The 20,503-nt window shown below is 47.2% G+C and overlaps 1 protein-coding gene across 4 annotated transcripts in view; it reads left to right on the top strand.

The window, feature by feature from the left end:
• The window catches only part of Prr5l (proline rich 5 like), a 170,446-nt gene that overhangs the window by 137,077 nt on the left and 12,866 nt on the right, over positions 1-20,503 (top strand). For all 4 annotated transcript variants that reach the window (XM_017591900.3, XM_039105436.2, XM_006234647.5 and 1 more), the window contains 4 exon segments: positions 3,230-3,287; positions 7,995-8,086; positions 14,552-14,692; positions 20,143-20,269. In XM_017591900.3, the coding sequence (XP_017447389.1) occupies positions 3,230-3,287; positions 7,995-8,086; positions 14,552-14,692; positions 20,143-20,269 (418 nt within the window).

Genomic DNA, 20,503 nt, shown 5'->3' with positions numbered 1-20,503 from the left:
TGTGAAGTAGCAATGAAATAATTGTGTGGTCGAAGGTCTCCACGACATGAGGAACTGCATTAGGAAGGTTGGGAGTCACCGTTCTAAGGTCACAGTGGCATTTGTGCTCAGGTGGTGTGACAGCTGTCCTTTCCCCTCATCTGAGTACTCTTTCTCATCTATCTTGGCTGCCTGGAGGTCTAGATCAGCTGACATTGGGCTGTGTTCTTGCTTTCTGACCCAGAGGCAGATGCAGTTGCTGGGCCAGAGCTGGAGAACAGGTTGGCACTTCGTTGTCATTCCCTGTGCAGTCCATAGTAATTTTTTCCCCTCCAAGAAAATTGGCACGCTTCAATGTAGTGTTATTCTAACTCTAATTCAAGTTCCATCTGCCATCTTGAAATTAAACAGTGGCTAATTACATGTTAAAATTGGGTCATATCTGAATCCCAGTGGGATTTTAGAATCTGGATCATGTGTGCCTGTCACAGAAATGTGCTAGTGCTTTTGAAAACTCTCTTGGCACAGAGGCAGGAGAGACGGCTCAGTAGGTAATGTGTTTGTTGGGCATGCATGTGGACCTGAGATTGGATTCTCAACACCCATGAAATTGCCAGGCCTGGTTGCAGGTACCAATACCCCCCAGTGCTGGGAAGGCAGAGGCAGTAGGATGCTGGGGGGCTTGTTGGCTAGATAATCTTGTTGAAATAGTGATCTTCAGGTTCAGTGAGAGACCCTGCCTCCAACAAATATGTGGAAAAGAGGCTACTCATAGAGGCAAGGACACCACATGCAGACACATGCACACAAACACACACACCCTGAGAAACCCTCAGAACAACTGTTAAAGTCCTGTTGTCACAGTGACTTTACCTCTCACTCCTGGGAAGATGTTAAGCTTTCGTCACCACCGTCACTGATCACTAAGGATGTATAGTGGTATGTGTCTATAATCATTATGTTTTTAAGAACTTAATGATATGCCAGGGGTATCATGACAATAAGAATTTAAATGTTCCCAGCACAAAAAAATGTTAAATATCTGAGATCTACCCATTACTAGGACCTCGTTGCTACACACTGCACACATGCGTTGAAATGTCACAAATGCACAACTGTTATATGTCTGCTAACATTTTTAAATGTGGGGCCGGGGAGATGGCACATAACTGTTTCTGCAGAAGACCCAACTTCAGTTCCTACCTCCTGCATGGGTTGACACACAGCTGCTTGTGCCAACAGCTCCAGGGGACCAGATGCCTCTGGCCTTTGTGAGATCTGCACTGTTCTGTTCATATTCCCATTCAGGCATAGACTGCAAGCGGTAACACAAGTGTTCTTAAATTAAAATCATTTGAACACATAATAAGACAGCATAGCTAGTGAAAGACGAAGAAAGCTAGTGAAAGCAAGGAGGGAGCTGGAGGTAGAGGAAGGAAGGTTACAAGTTTGAGACCAGTCTGGGCTACATAGTGAGACACAGTCTATAAAGTAGGTGAGCAGGACCTGACCTGCTGTGGTTTTCACCCTCCTCCCACCCAACCGTACACACTGCTGTTGTGCTGACTACTTTGTGTGTCGGCTTGACACAGGCTAGAGTCGTCTGAGAGCTGAGAACTTCAGTTGAGAAAAGCCCCCAGAAGATTGGGCTGTAGGCAAGCCAGGCACTGTTTTTAATCAGTGATTAATAGGCAAGGGCCCAGCCCATTGTGAGTGGTGCTGTCCCTCGGCTGGTGGCCCTGGGTGCTCATAAGAAAGCTGAATGAGCAAACCACGAGGAGCTAATGTAGAGCATCCTTCCATGGCTTCTCTGCATCATCTCCTGCCTCCACGTTCCTGCCATGTTTGAATTCCTGTGTTGATTTCCCACAATGCACTGTAGCTCAGGATCTGTTAGTCAAATAAACCTTTTCCCTCCCAAGCTGCTTTGGTCACGGTGTTCATCACAGCAGTGGAAACCCTAACTGAGACAGCTGTACTGGGATCTTTGAGTTTTATAAAAGGGCTGTGTGAGGAGAACATTGGCTTTTTAGTTTGTATACTGTCTTTGCTCTCTACCTCCCCCATGAAGGAGGGCAGGTCTTTGGTAACCTAATGAGAGAGGCCATCAGTGATCTCAGAGTTTCTGTAGCTCACACAGGAGTGGTTTTGTGTGTTAGGGACACACACACACACACACACACACACACACACACACACACACAGAGGGTGGAGGTCTCGGTGACATGATTCAGAGTGGAAAGAGCTTAGCCTCTGAAACCTCTTATGAGCAGGCAGCCATTGGTAAGCGATGGAGGATTGAAATTCTCTGATAGAGGTAGGACATTCATTCATTGCTGATTGCAACTGGAGAGAATTTAGCCCGGCTCTCTACAACTCTCCCATGCACATACCCTGTTGAATGGATCCATATTCGAGATTGCCTAAAAGTTTGCATTTGATCTCTTTGTGTTGTATCAAACATGAGATTTATTCTTTTTAAAATTTTTATTTTTTAATTAGAAGCATGTGTGCCTGTGTGCATGTGTGCCTGTGTGTTTGTGTGGGGGTGGTGGTGGTGGTGTATTTGCACAATAAGAGCAGGAAGAGTTGGACCCTGCTGGTTCTAGAGACATAGGAGACGATGAGTCACCCGATGGGAGTGCTGGAAAACCAGAGTCACTGAGCCACTTCCCAGCTGCCTGAATTTGTTTCTTTGTTTTGGGACAGGGGTCTTTCTTTGATGGGCTATTCTGAAACTCACTATGTAGAGCAGGCTAGCCTTGAACTTATGTAGATCCACTTGGCTCTGCCTTGAGAGTTCTGGGCTTGTACCACCACGTCTAGCTCCAAGTATATTCTTAAAACAAAACAAAGCAAAACAAAACTAGCTCTGTTTAGTTTCCCATTTGTCTAGGCTCTCCATATGGGGTTAAGTCATCAAGAGCCTCAAGGGCTTTGGGCTCAACAGTGAATTGGATTGGTTCCCTTCAGTATCTGTTAGTTTGAGAGATGAGTGGGGTGGTGACTGCATTTGGCTTTTTGGCTTACTACCCTTGGGCTATGTGGTGTCTCACAGTCTTCCTCTGAGGTTCCTGCTCTTCCAGGACAAAGAGCTTCATAAACTGTCTAACACACGGGGCCCGAAAACTCTGCGCTGGGAATGGGAATTGGAGGAGTTGGAAAAATGCCCCGTAGTATAGCTTGCCTATGATCCAGTCTTCTGGAACAGAGTCACTCAGCTCTTGTGCTCTTTGTTTTCTCTTGGCAGAACCAGCTTCTTGCAAAAGGACTGTCCTTTGTGGAGGAGAAGATCAAGCAGTGTGAAGGCAAGTACAAGGCACTGGCGCACGGGGGCTCTGACTCAGTCTCTGGTGTTTGCAGGGTTGAGCCACATCTGTCCAAAAGCAGCAGACTCCCAGTGAGTGAGTCACCCCTGCCTCTCTCTGCCTTCAGTGGTTTGAACCAGCTGCCCCTGCCAGTGCAACACAGACTGCCTTTGCAAAAATGGACTACAATGGGGTGATTTAGTGGAGACCAGGTAAGGGTTTCCACAGATGCATCCTGGTGGTGCCCTTTGAAGGGATAAGGGTAAATGCTCTAAAGCAGATGCTTCTGGTCCATCTGGTCTGTTCTAGGCTGTTCTCCATCCACCATTGCAGTATTTCTTGGAATCATACTAGACAAAGGTGCTCCCAATTTGGGGAACAATAGGATAAACCGGCTCTCCCTCAATGCGATGTGATCTGACAGATGAAGAAAATTTCTTGGTCTGTCAGTGGTTTTAGAATCCAAGTGACTGGATAGAAAGAAACTGACTGCAGAAAGGTCAGGCAGAGCTCTCAAAGGAAAGAGCGGATAGCCCCTTCCATTCCACTGAGGGTTTCTAGGGACTTGGCTTAGCTTGTTCTCTAGTTTGCTAGTGAATCTTGGCACCTTTCTGCCTCTCAATCTCTTTCTCTCTCTCTCTCTGTCTCTGTGTTTCTCTCCCTCCCCCTTCTCTCCCCGTCTATATCCCAGCAGGCTGGCCTCAAACTTACTACATAGGGGAAGATGATGTAGAACTTCCGGTTGATCTTCCTGCCTCCACCTCCCAAGTTCTGGGGTTACAGTATGTACCACCATGCTTGGTTTACGCTGTTAGAGATTAAACCCAGGGCTTTGTGCATACAACCCAAGTATGTTATCAACTGAGCTACATCCCCAGCTCAGAGTCTCATTTTAAAAGGATGAAATGGGGTCAGGGCTTGCAGCAAGTAAAAGGTACATATGTCAGCAAACTTTGCACACAGCTGGTCTACCTATTGTGCTCTAGCCACATATCCTTAGTATAGGCCAGAAGGCTGTGCAGACACACTGACTTCATAGGGCTGTAACTAGCCATATACTAGAGTACATGACTTCAAAAATACATGGTCGAGAGCATTATGTCCAGTGAAAGACATTTTTCCCTATTTCCTGAGAAAGACACCTGCCCAGTAATGTGGCACTTGGCAAGACAAAGTTGGAAGAAAAATAAGAAATAGATGCTAGAAAGTTCTGGTGCTTGGCTCAAAGCAAATGTCCCCCAAACCTTTGGAAATAAGCTATGGTAGAAATACACACACACACACACACACACACACACACACACACACACACACACAAATGAATATATAAAAATAAAGATCTCATTTGAAGTTGTGATAAAGCACATGATATGAGATCCCTGCCTGTCAGCCCTGACTTTTCTCCTCTCTGTTGTGGCCTCCAGTTCCTCACCCTGAACCAGGAAACTCCAAACCATCTTGCGCTCATGTTCTCGTGACCACCGTTCACACCTGGCTTCCAGGGCTTTGCCTCATAGGGATCAAACAGCAATAAATCACATTTTTGTTAAGTGTCTTCTTTCACTGGATATGATGACCTCTCAGGCCATGTCTTTTGACACATGTCAGAAGACGCATGGGTTTTTTGAGGCCATTTACTCCAGTATATAGCTAGATAATACTTTCTTCATCCATCTACCCATCAGTGCTGACTCGTTTTGACTAGGAACTTAGTGGTTCTTTGTATCTGGGAATCAGGTTAATACACAGGTATTGGAAGGTAACCCTCCAGTCAAGGGAGGGCCAAGAAGCATTTGTCCCTGGCTAGACCCCTTTTGTCTGTCTTGTATATCCTGTATGTCAGTTCTGAGGAGTTACTGAACCTCCTGGAGATGTGTAAAACCAGTTCTGTGAAATAGGCACTGAGTAAGATTGAGATGTCCTTGAATCAGGAAGGTGTCCTTGAATCGTGTGTAGACACGAGTGACCTTCAAGCAGAGGTGGACTCGAGTGGAAACCCACAGATGGACATTCAGTGGGATGACCGAAGATCATTGAAGATTTTGTGCCTATAAACCCGAAGCATGGCCAGGAACCTGGTGATGTCCCTGAGGCTTCCTGGTGTCTGGTTTGTGATGTTGGAGCCCTTTCTGCACGCTGAACAGGCTTAGGGGGCATTTGAGAAGTGTCCTTGTCTTCAAACAGAGTAATCCTACTCTTTGCATTAGAATGTCAAGAAAGGTTTTGTGGAGGGGTTCTCGTATCACAAAAACTCAAGTGTGGGGATAACCAGGGTGCCCTGTGCCATTGCTTAGCGGAGGCGCTCTGGCGCCATGCCTGCTCCCACTTGGGTTTGTTACCGTCTTCAGCTGTGCGTGACAGCAGCTGCAGGGCAGGGCACCATCTTGTTTTCAGTGTTTTCTACAGTTGCACTGACCTTCCCTCTCAGGATATTTTTTATAGCATCCTGTATGCCGCTGACAATCTGACTTCTGTGGTGCACCAAAGAGAAGACTTGATGACAGCCATCTAGAACCTTCCATTCAAGCTCCTTCACCTTCATGGGGAGCTGACTCTGACTTACATAGGCTGTTTCTGGAAATGAAGCTACCTGTTTCCTATATCTCTTTCTTCCTTTGTTGGTCTGTGTCTGATGCTTTCACAGAACACTTTCTGGAGCCTTTTTTTCCTCCCTGATTTTTGCCACCATCAATAAGATCAAAATCTTCCAGAAGGTACCTCCCAGCTCCAGGGTGGAAGGACTCATGAGGTCAGTCTTAGCACGGAAGCAGGCACAGCGTTGCCCCACAGGGTTCTCCCTCCTTCCCTTCACCATAGAAAGCTTCAGATAAGGGCTACCAACAAAGAAGACAGAACAGCCTTCACCCCTCTTTGGGGTTCATTTTGGACTTAGGGAACTAAATGTCCCTACCTCATCCCGAGAGGGAATAAGTACTGCTTATATTGAAAGATGATTCTGTGTGGCTGATCAGTCAGTAATTGGATGCCAGCTCCTTGGTAGGTTCCAGGGGAGCTAAATTGGAAATGAGAACAGAGACTAATCAAATCATCATATATTAAAATATGTCAGTCGTGTGTGAGTGTGTTAGTGTTTGGGGTGTGTAGCCTGTAAGGATAAAGTCTTATCTGAAACTAGGAGGGTTAACCGGCAAGTTAGCCGAGGAGGTGGGAAAGAAAAATTGGGGCAGAAGAATTATTATCACATGCAGAGGCTCTGTGCTGATATGAGGAGCCGAGCTCAAACCTGAATAGCCACACTCCAAAGACAGAGGGAAATCTAGCTGAGGATGAAGACACAGGAGAAGGAGACAGATCCTCTTGGCTGTGTGTCCCATATTGTAGAAGTGTCCTTTCTCTAAGAGAAAATGGAAACTACTCCTACTAACTAGATAGGCTTGCCCTGTAATGTCACCTCTTTGGGTCAGATTTGTGCCTCCTGCCCCTCAGTGACCTGGCATCTGCAAAAACCTACACATTTGGCCCTTGCCATTTTTGGCCACGAAGGCTTTTCCATAGTGGTTTGTTGATGTGTCTGGCTTGGTGCTCTGCACATAAAGTGTACAAAGGACAAACATGTCCCGGACTCTCAAGTTCTAGCTGGATGGTTCCAGCAATGTTGGATTAGTGCTTTGCCAGGGAAAGCAGAGGCTGACACGGTCTGTATCCACCCTGACCTTCCAGCAGCTGCTAGCGACTAGCTCTGTCCTTGTTCTGTGCCTTCTCCCCAGCCATTGCTCTTACTGGCCATTAAATTAATAGACGGAAGACACTAAACGACTCTATCAAGATTCGTTCCGTGGAACTAATGGTGTTTTGCCAAACACAACTCTTGGTATCTTGTCTTGGCTGACCCAGTTTCAAAATGAGCAGAAAGTAGTAGCCCATCAGCTCTGACATCTAGGTCATTAAGCAGCTGCCACCTCAACCAGGCTCTCTTCCTCTCACATCCCTTCAGTGGCATGAGGTGGCCTGTGTACTGTACCCTGTGGGTGGTCTTTGGCTTCCTGGTGCCCGGGTGAGCAGCCACGGTCAGGAGGTGCCTCTCAGCTTCAGTGTGACAGTGGGTGAAAGTGATACTCTAGATCTCCTGTCTACATCTCACCTGACAGTTCAAGGCCAGAATCAGGCTGGAGTATATACCTACAAACAGTGTGTAACAACAGTGCAAATGGAGCGGTATATAACTGCAAACAGAGCAGTGTGTAATGGTGCAAACAGAAGGGTGTATAACTGTGCAAACAGCAGTGTATAATTGTGCACACAGACTGTTGTTTATCTGTGCAAACCAACCAGTATATAACTACGCAGACAGACACAGCTGTGTATAACTGTGCAAACAGATCAGTGTCTAACTGCTAGCAATCATCAGAACAGGTAAAGAATGTGAGGTCAGGGACCCCGGCTTTGCCTTTGAGCTGTGTATTGTTGGTCTAGTTACTTGGTGTCTCTGAACCTGTAAGATGGGGTATCAGGGCCTACTGATGGATAATGTTTGTCATGTGGTCTTAAATGTTCTCCCTTTTCTGCAGAAGTTTGAGGGTAGAAAGACCCTGTAGCACTGTGGCTATGCTCCCCAGGTGTTAGTAGCTCCCAGCTACAAGTTCCCTAGTATATTCGACTTTACTTCTGAGAAGGAGCCTTCCTGTGGCCTGTTCTGTGAGTAATGACAGGTTCTCTCCTTTCTCCTGTCTTCTCTCCTGTGTGTAGGTGACAATCGCATTGAGGTTCTGGCTGAAGTCTGGGACCACTTCTTCACCGAGACACTCCCTACCCTGCAGGCAATATTTTATCCGGTTCAGGTTAGTGTTACTGGGATGCAACAGCCTGTCTCCTCCACTGACCTAGGTGATCAGGCCTCTTGTTAAGAGGGGAACAGTCTGGAGGTGGGGCACTTCGGTTAGAAAGGGCTCCAGAGGCCTTCTGAGAACTCTTTGTGCCTATATTTACCCTCTAGCTTCAAGTGAAGAGGAGGGTCTTAAATACAACCAGCAATTTGTAGGTCCTTGTTAACCTCATGATTTTGAAATTACACACACACACACACACACACACACACACACACACACACACACACTCTGAACAAGGTGGGTTTTCTTTTTCCTTCTCTTTCCTCCTTAACCCACCAGTCTTTTCCACTGGCTTTCTCTTTGAAGTGCAGTTTTAAAGTTCCTTGTTAGTGCACATTGATCAGAAAGTGTTGGTTCATCAGGATGGCTTCACATGCGTGTCTAGTGCACATGTGTGTCTAGTGCACATGTGTGTCTAGTGCACTTTCTCCATATTCACTCACCCCCAACCCTCTGCTTCTCCTCCCTACTCCCTCCCCCTCCTGCTGGTCCCCCTGAAACACATTTTTAAGCAAATTGCTGTTGTCCTGAAGTCGTGGAAAAGGATAATGTTCCTTGTTCTCTGATAGACTCTCAGAGAGCTACATGGCATGCTGGGTAGGAGGATGTGCGGGCTGGAGCTCTAGAGTGTGGGCGTGTCAAGGGTATTTAACTTAATGCATACCCGTCTCTGCAAAACGTAGGATTGGGATTTAGGGCTCATGAGATAGCATAACAGTTAGGAGTTTGCACCGTTCTTACAGAGGCCCTGGCTGGAATTCCCAACACCCAGGTTGGGTAATTCCCAGCTGCCTGTAACTCCAGGTCCAGGGCATCCAATGTGCTCTTCCAGACTCAATGGCCCCACACTCATATGCACAAACTTTTTTTTTTTAGCTGTCTTAAGACACACCAGAAAAGGGCATCAGATCTCATTATAGCTGGTTGTGAGCCACCATGTGGTTGCTGGGAATTGAACTCAGGACCTCTGGAAGAGCAATTAGTGCTCTTAACCACTGAGCCATCTCTCCAGCTCTCATTTGCACAAACTTACACAAAGAAACAAAGATGTGCTTATAATCGAACGTAATAACAATAGTAAGTGTTTTTCTAGAGTGTGAGATTTAGGGCAGAGACTCTTGCCTCATGCTTGCTATGGAAGCGTGAGTCTGTGAATTGAGATCCTCATCTCCTGTTTAGAAGTCGGTTTTGCTGCATATCAGCGGTTGGGGGAGACAGACAGATAGATCTTTGAGTCTTGTTGGCCAGCCAATCTAGCTTAACTGGTGAGCTAGTTCTCCCCCAAATTGCTTGCACATACCTGCAGCCTGCTCACATTCCTCTCCTCCCCCTGGGGTTAAGGCTTTTCCTGCTCTGCTTTGTTGAAGTGTGAGTGTAATAGGCAGACTGGAAACAGAGCCATCAGCAATGGTTGGAATTTCCTTATTCCACAGTGAAGGCTCCAGGAGATTGTTTGCACGTCACTTGCGGTGTTTCAAAGGAGCACGGGATGGCTTGCACTCCATACCCGGTATTTAAAATTTTGCTAAGGGATGTCGTTTCCCGTTGCAGACTTGCCTTCACATCCCCTGCACACAATGCATATAGCAGCCTGGTTGAAGTCTGCTCCTCTCATCATGCTCTCTGAACCAGTGCTAAGAGACCCTCAGTGCCTGCACCCACAGATACCCCCTCACCTGCAGGTGTCACCCCTTAGCAAGCAGCAGGTCCTCAGAAAGACACACCTGAGGGTAGCAAATGAAAATGCTAGGTGTTACCTTAACTTTGATTTTTATATAAACGACAAATAATGCATTCTGATATACGTACAGATGAAAAAAGAATTTAGTCAGCATCTGTGATAGCATTCCCTCTAGGCTCCACATCACAGTTACCTGGCAACAGCCAGGTAATGCCTGGCTCACTATAAAAGGGGTGTTTGGCCCCCTCCTCACTTTCTTTCTCTCTGCCCATTCTCCCTTTCCCCCTCTCCCCTCTCCATGTGTTTCTGGCCAGTCTCTTCCCTCTCCCTCTCCCTCTCCCTCTCCCTCTCCCTCTCCCTCTCCCTCTTCCTTTATCTCTACTCCCTCCTCAACTCCCCTCCCCATGTCCTAAATAAATTCTATTCCATACCGCATCTGTCGTATGGCTGGTACCTCAGGGGGAAGGGATGCCTCAGCAGGAGCCCACAGGAGCACCACACACACACACACACACACACACACACACACACACACACACACACCTCACCATACCAACATATCCTGTTCTTTCTTTTTTATAAAACACAACATCTTGCGTTCAATCTGTTTAACCCAAAGGAAGATGATGTTCAGGGTCATTTGTGCAGCAGCTGCCCTGACATGACAGTGGCTGTAGAATGTGGCGTGTGGGTCAGGATGGGTGCCGAGGGACTCAGAGACAGGCAGGAACACAGCCATGCAGACCTAAGGATGGTTCTCTTTTGATTCTTTTAAGAGGTGATAAGATCTGGTGGTACATGGTACTTCTCATTTCACTCTTCTCACCCCTGGCCAGTGGCCCACCCACCTGGCCACTCTCTTCCCTGTGGACCTTGAAGCATCTGCCTATGCTGACTCATTTTATTTGCTAACAGAAATGGAGAGGGAGAGACCCGGATTCAAAATATTAGGCAGAATATTCAAAGGAGCTGAGGAGATCCGTGACAAATGGGCACCAAGGCAGAAGGCACGCTATGTGGGCAGCCTGTACATTGGGTAATGTGGAAGTGATTTTTCTGTTTCAAGCACAGAGGTTACAAGCACTTGCTTTTACTTTTGGATGAATAGGTGTCCTCTCTCTTATCTACTATGAAGTGAAGTCATATCAGAGTCTGAGGACAGCCCAGGTCCTAGTTAGTGGCCATGAATGGTAGTCTCAGGAAGCAGTGATTGGCTTGTTTCTGTTAGTATAAACCAGGTACCTCCTCTCTCTTGTTGACTGCTTTTCCTGACAGCCTGGGAGGCCAGCGTTTGTACATAAAAAAGGCCTTTGTGTCTGCTGAGACCGTCGATGTAATCCCCACATTATGTGCACTGTCTGCACACACAGGTATGGGGTACTGAGGACAGTCTTGACGTAAGTTGCACCTCACACTCTGGTCTTAGGATTGCTTGAGCTCACTTTTCCACATAGGAAGTACCTGGTGCTGATGCTGTACAGCCAGCCCTCTGATCATTTACTAAGCAGACTCTCCCTTTCCTGAGCATGGATTGTTTAACCTTAGCTCGGAAGGTTTGAAGGCCAAGTCTCTCATCTTTTCTAGGAGAGTGCTGTCTAGCCCACTCCCAAGTGACTGCAGGTCACTTGTGTGAAGAGGTACTGCTGGGAACATTCTGGAAAGGAGATGGAGTGGGAAGGGGCGGAGTAGCAATAGAAAAGCAGGTTGACTTGAGAAGTTGCCCTAAATTTTTGTATCTCTTCTTTCCCCCTGGCTTGGCCAAGCAGGTGTGTTTGGAATGGGTTACTCTTGAATGTCTACCATGTTTTCTCTCCATATTCTCCAATGTGTGGGAAAATGTGCTCTCAGATACAGATAAGTCAGTGTGTTCTTTTGAGAGGGCAATGTGGCAAGATCATAGTGTGTGTGTGTGTGTGTGTGTGTGTCTGTACACATACAGGTAAAGGCTAGATAGAGGCCCATGTCAGGTGCCCTTCCTGACTGCATATTTTTCGAAGCACGGTCTTACTGAACCTGTTATCTCCCTGACTTGGCTAGGTTAACTGACCCTGAAGCCCTAGCTCTGCCTATCCAGTGCTGAGATTACAGACTTCGTGTGGTTTTTAAAATGTGTATTCTGGGGGCTCAGACTCAGGCCTTCATGTCTGCTCACCACTCACTTTAACGAGCCATCTCTCCATCCCGTTTTAAAGGCAGATGTTGACAGTGAAAGTTGAGTGGTAGTGGTCTGGGTACACGCACAGAAGTGTTCAGAGTATGGTGGATGAGCAGGTTTATTGCAGAATTGTTGTGTTGGGGAGGCATTTCAGTTGACGCAATGGCAGTTAGAGTATATTCACGTGTTGGAATACTAAATGTTCTTAAAGTAGTATGGGGCAGGAGAGCAGCGTGGTGCACTGATATGCAAAGGTGTCCAAGTTACACTAAGCTAAATAAAGGCATGGCCTCTGTGTGTTTAAAGGTTCTGTGTGTGATTTTCTAGAGGTAGAGACAGTCAAGAAAAGTCCAGAAGATAAACGTAAGTCTTGGAAGAGTGGTTTCTTCTATGGATACCAAGCATGCTACAGAAGGTGGCTTCTGCTCATCCTAACCGTGTCCTAACTGTTTGGATAGTAGCCTAGAAATAGTAATTACTTAGTGATTTAGAAATGAAATCCAAAACAAAACAGTCAAGAGCCACCATCCCTGTGGCTGGCAAGTGGAGAGGCCTCCAGTGCCTGGGGAGCCTCTGGGGCTTCCCGGAGAGACCAATTATGCAAAGTGGTTCTGCAGTGGCTGATAGTGGGTTTCTGCAATTGCCTTCCTATTCCTTGCTTTCTCCTCTTCCCTCCAGATTGACATTCAGGCTAGTTTCAAAAAGTCTGCCTGCCTCCTCTGTTTCTGCCTCCTATGATTGAAATCAAACACTTCCATTACTGATATCACGTAACTTGGATAGTTTCTGCCAGCCCCCAGCAGCCTTTATTATTAAGTAGCCTGGCCTAAACAGAGTAATAAGGGGCAGTTTTGGGTCACTGGGTCTTGCCTTCCTTGTCATCTAGCTGTCAAGCATGGGTAATACCAGCTTCCCAACTCTTTAGGTGATGAAAGAGAAAGATTATACATGAGGGGTGCAGTAAAGAAACCACTGCGATGGCTGCTCCCCAGTTAGTGGAAGGTTTTTATTATGGGAGAGGGAGGGGAGAGAGGGAGGGAAACAGAGAGAGAGAGAGAGAGAGAGAGAGAGAGAGAGAGAGAGAGAGAGAGAGAGAGAACACATCAGAGGCATCTGGAAGAGTCCAGAGCCAAGAAGAACAAAAGCAAACTGGACATAGTCCAGGGCTAGGGAAGCTAGTAAAACAGCAAGAAAGAGAATAAGAGAGAATGGGGGCGGTGCTATTATAAGGGATCTGGAACAGGCTGGTAGCTAGCAGAAGGGCCAGGAGGCTAGTGTGGGAGCTTTGAGATATATAACAAGTACTTGTGAGTAGGGACTGAGGGAGCCTGAAGGCCAGCATGGGCTTTAATATGCAGCCACAGGTACCTGTCAGTGGACAGCCATTTGTCCCTTCTGATTGGTGGGAACCCATCTCATAAGTTCCTAAGGAATTCTGACTTTTATCTGACAGTCAGAGATCCTTCTCTAGTTCAGCCTGAGCTAAGGCATGATGGTTATTTCTGCATATAGATACTCTCTGAGACCTAACAAAGATCAAGTAACAATACCTTTTATTTGTAATCATTTTAAAGGTATAGAAAGAAAAATGTAAAACCTTGAGGTATAAATTGCAAGGTCTCAGGTGTGTGCTTTGAGGAGGGCATCGAGGATTGTAGGGGGAAGAAGATTATTAACATCATGGATGAAGCACAGCCTGGCCGGGCCTCTAAGGAGAATCCAGTCTCCATCTTTACAGATAGACAGCATCGTGGAAGCTCTGAAGAGGTGTTGGCTGATTGGAAGATGAGCACCCATATTGGAGAGAGCAACTGTCTCTGTTTCTTGCTGCTCTTTCCAAGACTGATCTTACCTTGAACCCCGTCCCAGGAACAAGGATGAGTCATATTTAATCAGAGCAGTGCATGGCTGGTCAGCTTTATCGCCACTTCACACACATATGCATAATCTTCGAAAACTGTAAAATGCCTCTCCAAATCCCAGGGTTCCAGTAGATGAGTTTAAGAAGAACACACACAAACCACAGCCAATTCATGGTGATTAGTCTCACTGTTTACATCTAAATGCTTAGGGTCCGCCTAGCACACAGAGCCTAGCAAAGGCAAACTATTGGCACTTTGATCCCCACCCCCCACCCCCCAACTTGGCCTGCTACCCCAGCCACTGAAGTGGCCACACTCCTTCCACACACGCTTTACTTCTGTATTAGTTACTTGTGATTGTGTAAGAATTTATCGGATGAACACTTAAATATTTAACAGATGAGATTGAGGGAGCAGCCTTGGTAAGGAGAGAGCGGTGATCTTTCTCTTTTCCCGCCCTCCTCTCTCTTACTCCTTCCCACCCACTGGACTCTCCTGACAGTATGGCCCCTGTTATTGACTTCGGATTGTTTAGGCGGGTTGTCTTAATGCCAGAGGAAACCAGAGCCTGGTCTTCTTCTGGGATAGCCCACAGGCCTTACCCATGCCTGTCCCAGCCCATCCCGAGTGCACTGTGAACACTTGCCCTGGACTCCTTGAGGCTGGTGGGGATTCAACAGGCACTCACCTCTCACCCCTCCACCTGTCTTCTTCCCTAGGGACAGGAGCTGACCATCCGCCAGATCTCCCTGCTGGGCTTCCGGGACCTGGTCTTGCTGAAGGTGAAGCTGGGTGACTTGCTGCTGTTGTCACAGTCCAAGTTGCCTTCTTCTGTTATACAGATGCTTCTCATTCTGCAGGTGAGCTCCGAGGGGCCCTGTCTCTTATACCAGCAATCAGACAAAGGATCCTGCCAGGCTGGAGGTGGGGAGGAGGTCACAGAGCAGAGCAGTGTAGCTGAGCCGTGCCTTCTGCTTGTCTGTCCATGTTTCTTGGTTCACCGGCCCATGTACCTATGCTGTGCATCCGTTAGGACCCTATTGCTATACTCAGGGCCAGTATTAGAGTAAGGGAAGAACATCTGGAACCTGATTTCCTGGTAGCTGTGGCTTTCTCCATCCCTCGGGTAGGATTTGGGTGCCCACATTCCCTCTGCCCCGAATACTGTTGTCTGGGACAGTCAAGACAGATACTAAACTTTCTTCTCCTGCTTGCGCCCTCAGCACCCAGCCCAGAGTCTTGAGCACAAAAGTAGCTGTTCATTGTGGTGCCAGCTAGTGAGGAGTAGCCATCCTTCTGCACTCTTTACCAATGTCAAGGAGCCAAGGACTGCAAACAACGATAAAGTATCTGCCACAGTTGAGTCAAGATAGACCTAGAACTCCTAGATGGGCTTCATGAAGGAGCAAGACCGTGTCAGGCCTCAGAGCTCTGGTCACTTCTTGTTCGTTCTTTCTTAGTTTTCTTTAATGCTGTCTCTTGTGACCCTGCCTGGATGCTTTTGGACTTTGTCTTTCTCTGTTTGTGGAATTATTTGGACCACATTAGATGGGACATGCCATGGTGTTTGTTTCCAGAGAGACACTACCCAGACGGCTCCGTCCTGTCTTCTCATCCCAATCTTAATCAGCAGCAGGAAGATGGGCTAACACTTCTCGGGCTCTGGTTGTTTGCCAGGGGCAGGCACCAGGACTATAAATGTTCTGTTTTTCTTCAACAGTCCAAATAAGCACTTTGTGAGGTCAGCGTTGTTGTTTTTCCCATGCTCCAGACAAGGAAACAAAAACAGGACATTTATGCAGTTGAGTGAAATTTCTCAGTTGGTAAGAGGTAGTAAGATTAAAGATGCAGAACTGTGAGCATCCTGCTTCCTCCTGCAGGTAAGGGATCTATCTGGTTGATATACGCTGGACTTGGGGATCCCCTTTGTCCAATCAACCTTGACCTTGAATGTGATTAGGTGAGACCAAAGTGCCCAGGGGAGCCCTTTCCCATGGTGTGTAGGTCTCAGGTCCTTCCATCACACTCTTGATAACTGATGAGATTTCACCAACCCCATCTCCCCTAACTACTGTGCTTTTGACTATCTTGGGGCTATCTCTCTGCGTGTTCCCCTTTCCTGTAATAAGAAAGGGGGAAAGGGTCATTTTAGAGATAAGGGTGGGTATCGTTCTAGAATCAGCCTTTTTGTAGAAGGGAAGAGAAGGGTGGGTGTGGCAAAGTATCCGAAGCTTACATCTGACATAGTGAACTCAGAGCTTAGCTCCTAAATATGGAGTGTGGAAAAGGAGCCCCTGAGGGTTCTAGGAGTGAGGTTAAGAAGCTGGGCTCCACGTTCTGTTTCTGTTTTCACTTATAACACCCATCCAGTATTACTTACTTCCTCTTTAGCTGTGTCAAAACACCTGAGAAAAACAACGTAAAAGGGGAACTGTTCATTTAAGTTTACAGTCATCGCTCAGAGAAGGCACGGTAGCAGGAAGGTGAGGTAGTTGGCCACACTGTGTCTCCTATCAGCAAGTAGAGAGGGGCGAATGCTGGTATTCAGCTGCCTTCCTCTTTCTATGCAGCCCGAGACCCCAGCCCAGGCAATGGCTCTGTCCATGAGGTGGATGGGTCTACCTAACCTAGAAAAGCCCTCACAGAGATGCTGCCCGGGGGCTGTTCCCATCAGAGCTAACTACCACGCATCTTTCTATTTGTGGTCATGGCTGCCTTGTGAGGATCTTCCCCATCTGGAACTGGGGCAGGAGGACCTGCTTCTATAACAAAGGCCTTTTGAGGTTCTAGGTTTTGTGTGAATCAACCCAACAATACATGGCATCACCCCCTTAAGGTCTCTAAAGATATACCAGAACTTACATCTACTTTGACCTGTCCCATTTACCCACCAAGCTGTGCACACGTGATTCTTTTCAGCGGATCTTAGGGAATCCACTCAAATGTGTCCCTAGGCCTACAGCCCCTCCATCCTTCCATCAGACACAGAATCTGACTAATGCTGACCTGGTGCTGTGGCCTTCCCGGTCCCTGCAGGGCTGGGGTCTTGGTGCTCCTTTTTTCTCTGCTCTAAACACTGGTGTCTGGAGCAGTCAGAGCAAATCTTAAGCTTCTTCCTCGTTCTTGTGCCCTCGGCATCCTTGGTCATAAAAGCAGGTGTTCATTGAGCATGGCTCAGAAAGTGATGGAGCCAGTTATAACGAACCCAAGGTCTTTGGCTTGAGCCCAGGATAGCTTCTTCCTGTGGAAGCATGGAATCCAGGTCGAGAAGCCCCATGGCTGTGTGGCGGTTCTGGGAAACCGGGCAACGAAACAGTTCCCACTGTGGACCTTGTTTTTCTCACATCAAGGTATTGGAGGGTCGGAGAGGTTAACTAACTCACTCGGGGGTATAAACTGAACTGTGTGAGCTGGGCCAGTCAGCTATTCCTGATTTTTCTGCTCTCTTCACGTCTCAGTCTTCCTTCCTGCCTCCCTCTAGGTATTGGAAATACCCTTAGAACTTCTAAGATGGTTACACTCCAGGGCAGGGCACTTGGCATCGTTCCCCTCTTAGCTTCCTGGAAATAGATCTCCTGGACCCTTTCTCCCTTGGGAGATGCAGAGCTGAGGCAGGGAAGAAGGCAGCAATCAATGTAGTTCCATCCAAATCTGTTTTCTAGGGCCCAAGGAGCAGAAGCTTTGGAGTTTGAATAGGGTGTTCAGGGAATCGACTCTGGAACTACTCCTGCTACAGGGAGTGTACTGTAAATTGTCTGACGCTCCCCAGGGACGTGAGATCTGGACGTGATGTTCCCAAAATGACCTGACTCTGATAATAAGGGAAAAGAGCCTTTCTCAGACTTCAGCTCTCTTTTCCATCAGTCTTCCAAACTTTCTTGAGCCAATTCCCCCTTCTTGGAAAATACAGTGGCAGCTTGTGCTATACTAGACTTCCTCTTCTCGAGGGGTCCCACCCAGAGGAGAAGGGAGGCCTTGAGTAGGGGCCCTGCGCAAGACGCAAGGTGTGTGACATTGTCCTTGGAGGGACCGGTGCTCAGTTCAGTAGCCTCCCATCTCCCATTGAACATTCTTAATCATTTTTGATTGTAGGGATCAGCTCCTTTGTTCTGTACTGGGCCATGAAAAGTTGTTATTCATAGGCTGTGATGTCCTGAGTGGTTTGGCAGTGAGATAGAAGGCCGAGGATGTCCTCATGGGCCATGTCTTTTGGAGAGCCACTCAGTTGCAAGCTGTGTTATCATCCCTCTTGCCTCGTCCCTTTGCCACCTCTTTTTCCTGTTATATCTCTTTTGGAGGAAAAGAAGAAGCTGATGAGAATTATCAAGGGAAGAAATAAAAGAAGAAAAATGTTTCTAGGCCTTGAAACCTAATAAAGGTAGTTTTATGGCTTGGTTCACTCTGCTCTGAGGTCTGGTTCTGGCTCCTTTGCCTTCCTACTGCCTTGAGTGTCCCGCTCTGGTTTGGGCCAGCTGTCTCGCTTTGGGCCAGTTGTCTCTGGTTTGGGCCAGTTGTTTCCGGTTTGGGCCAGCCTTCATGTGTCTTCCTGAGTCTAGCAGCTTGCTTGCTTTCCATGCTCCTTTCCAACACTAAGCATTCTGCTGCTTGAGCTCAGGGAGAGTGGAGCTGGAACAGAGGGTGTGGAGAGTCGCCACGCCTGTTTCCAGCGCCACAGTCAAGCTCATCCCAATAGTCACTTTCTCCACATCTGTCTCTTCCCTTTTTAGTCCCAGACTGCAAAACTCTGCTGATATTCTCTAGCCTCTTCAGGCTTCTTGTTTCCTTAAACTATCCAGCACCCAGGGATCTGTGTCTCATTTGGTGCAGCCGAAAAGGAGCAATGGAAAACCCATTTACTTGGGCACCACATCTCAACCACAGATCCCTAATCTGCAGGAGTCGGCCCCACTCGCTTCACTCCGCAGAAAACTCTGGGGCTGTAGTGAGCTTTAGCTTTTAAAGGGAAACCATTCAGGACCAATTTTGAGAATTTGAGGAGATAATCTTTCTGGCTAAGCACAGAGACCCCCGGAGTCTCCCTTCTTTCCCGTTCAGTCCCTTGTTCCTTTCTGGTCTTTGGGTCTTTGCCACCTGGCTTTTACCTCAGATGCAAGTTTGATGATGCCTTCTATGCTGGATTGCAGAAACACACCTAGAAACACACCTAGAACCCCTTTCTAGGTCTTTCTTTCTCCTGTTCTGGGCTTTTCTGTGCTTTCTCTCTGTTTTCTAACCTGGTAACAAATGGTGGACGAATGGGCTCATAGCCAGATAGCTTGGGAATTTGTTTGTTTATTTTTTAATTTTTTGTCATCTATTGGCTGTGTTATACTAGGCAAGTTTCTTTTTTGTAAAAAAAAAAGATTTATTTATTTGTTTTATGTATGTGGGTACACTGTAGCTGTCTTCAGACACACCAGAAGAGGTCATCAGACCCCATTTTTACAGATGGTTGTGAGCCACCATGTGGTTGCTGGGAATTGAACTCAACACCTCTGGAAGAGCAGACAGTGCTCTTAACCACTGAGTCATCTCTTGGGATAATCATTGTGCTTCACCACCCCTCATCTTTAGAGTGAGAATTGGAACTATGCTACCTATACTGTTCTGGGTGAACCAAGATTTTGTTCTTGAAAGGTCCAGTTTCTGGATTTACTTCTTAAACTGAGTTTACTTGTATGTATGTATGTATGTATGTATGTATGTATGTATGTATGTATGTATGTATGCATGCATGCATGTATGTACCTATGCATGCATGGTTTTTCAAGACAGGGTTTCTTTAAGTAGCCCTGGCTGTCCTGCAACTTGTTCTGTAGACTAGGCTAGGCTTGAACTCAGAGATCCACTTGACTCTCAGTGTCTGTTTTAATAGACGCTCATCTCCCTTTTAACATACTTACTGATTTTCCATTCAGGGCCCTGCATTTTCATTTTGGAAAGGGCCAGGAAAACTTGTCATTTATGTTTCACTAGGCAGCCTGTCAGAGGTGCTGAGGAATGAGGGCTGCTCCCTTCGAAAGGTTCTGTGTAAACCATGTCCCCATGTCCCTGGGAGAGCCATCCAGCTCCAAATCTTGCATTTATCCTTTCTCCCATCTCCTGCCTCCTGCCCTCTCTCATTTTCATCTACTGACCTGGGACAAGTGCCCAGTTTTTTTGACCTGCTTCCTTCATTCTAACCACAGGGAGGCTGACTGTGGCCACACTGCCTTGTACACAGGGCAGGGTCATTGACAGGTGTTGACAGAGGTCCACTGCTTTGACACTTTTTCTCTGACCTTTATCTGTCTTGGGTGTTCATTTGCAGAGTGTTCACGAGCCCACAGGCCCAAGTGAGGGCTATTTGCAGCTGGAGGAGCTGGTGAAGCAAGTGGTGTCTCCCTTCCTCGGCCTCAGCGGGGACCGCAGCTGCTCACGCCCCACACACTCACTGGGTAAGAAGACTTAGCTCTGAAGTCCAGAGGCTTGTGGGTAATGATACGTGTTATGAGAAACGAAGCATCAATTGTCTGCCCAGCACTTTGTTCTAGTGAAGACCAGCGTAAATCTTGGTTTGTTAGTTACAGATGTTCTGAGGCCATGTGGCAGCAACCCTGCCCCTCTACCAGTCTTCCTCAGAGACTGGCCCCAACCTCTGTCATAATGCCTGTCTCATCCACTCCTTTGGC

The sequence above is a fragment of the Rattus norvegicus genome, chromosome 3 (genome assembly GCF_036323735.1).
Source record: "Rattus norvegicus strain BN/NHsdMcwi chromosome 3, GRCr8, whole genome shotgun sequence".
Lineage (NCBI taxonomy): Eukaryota > Metazoa > Chordata > Mammalia > Rodentia > Muridae > Rattus > Rattus norvegicus.
Note: the sequence above shows the minus strand (reverse complement) of the source record. Positions and strands in the feature narration are given on the sequence as shown.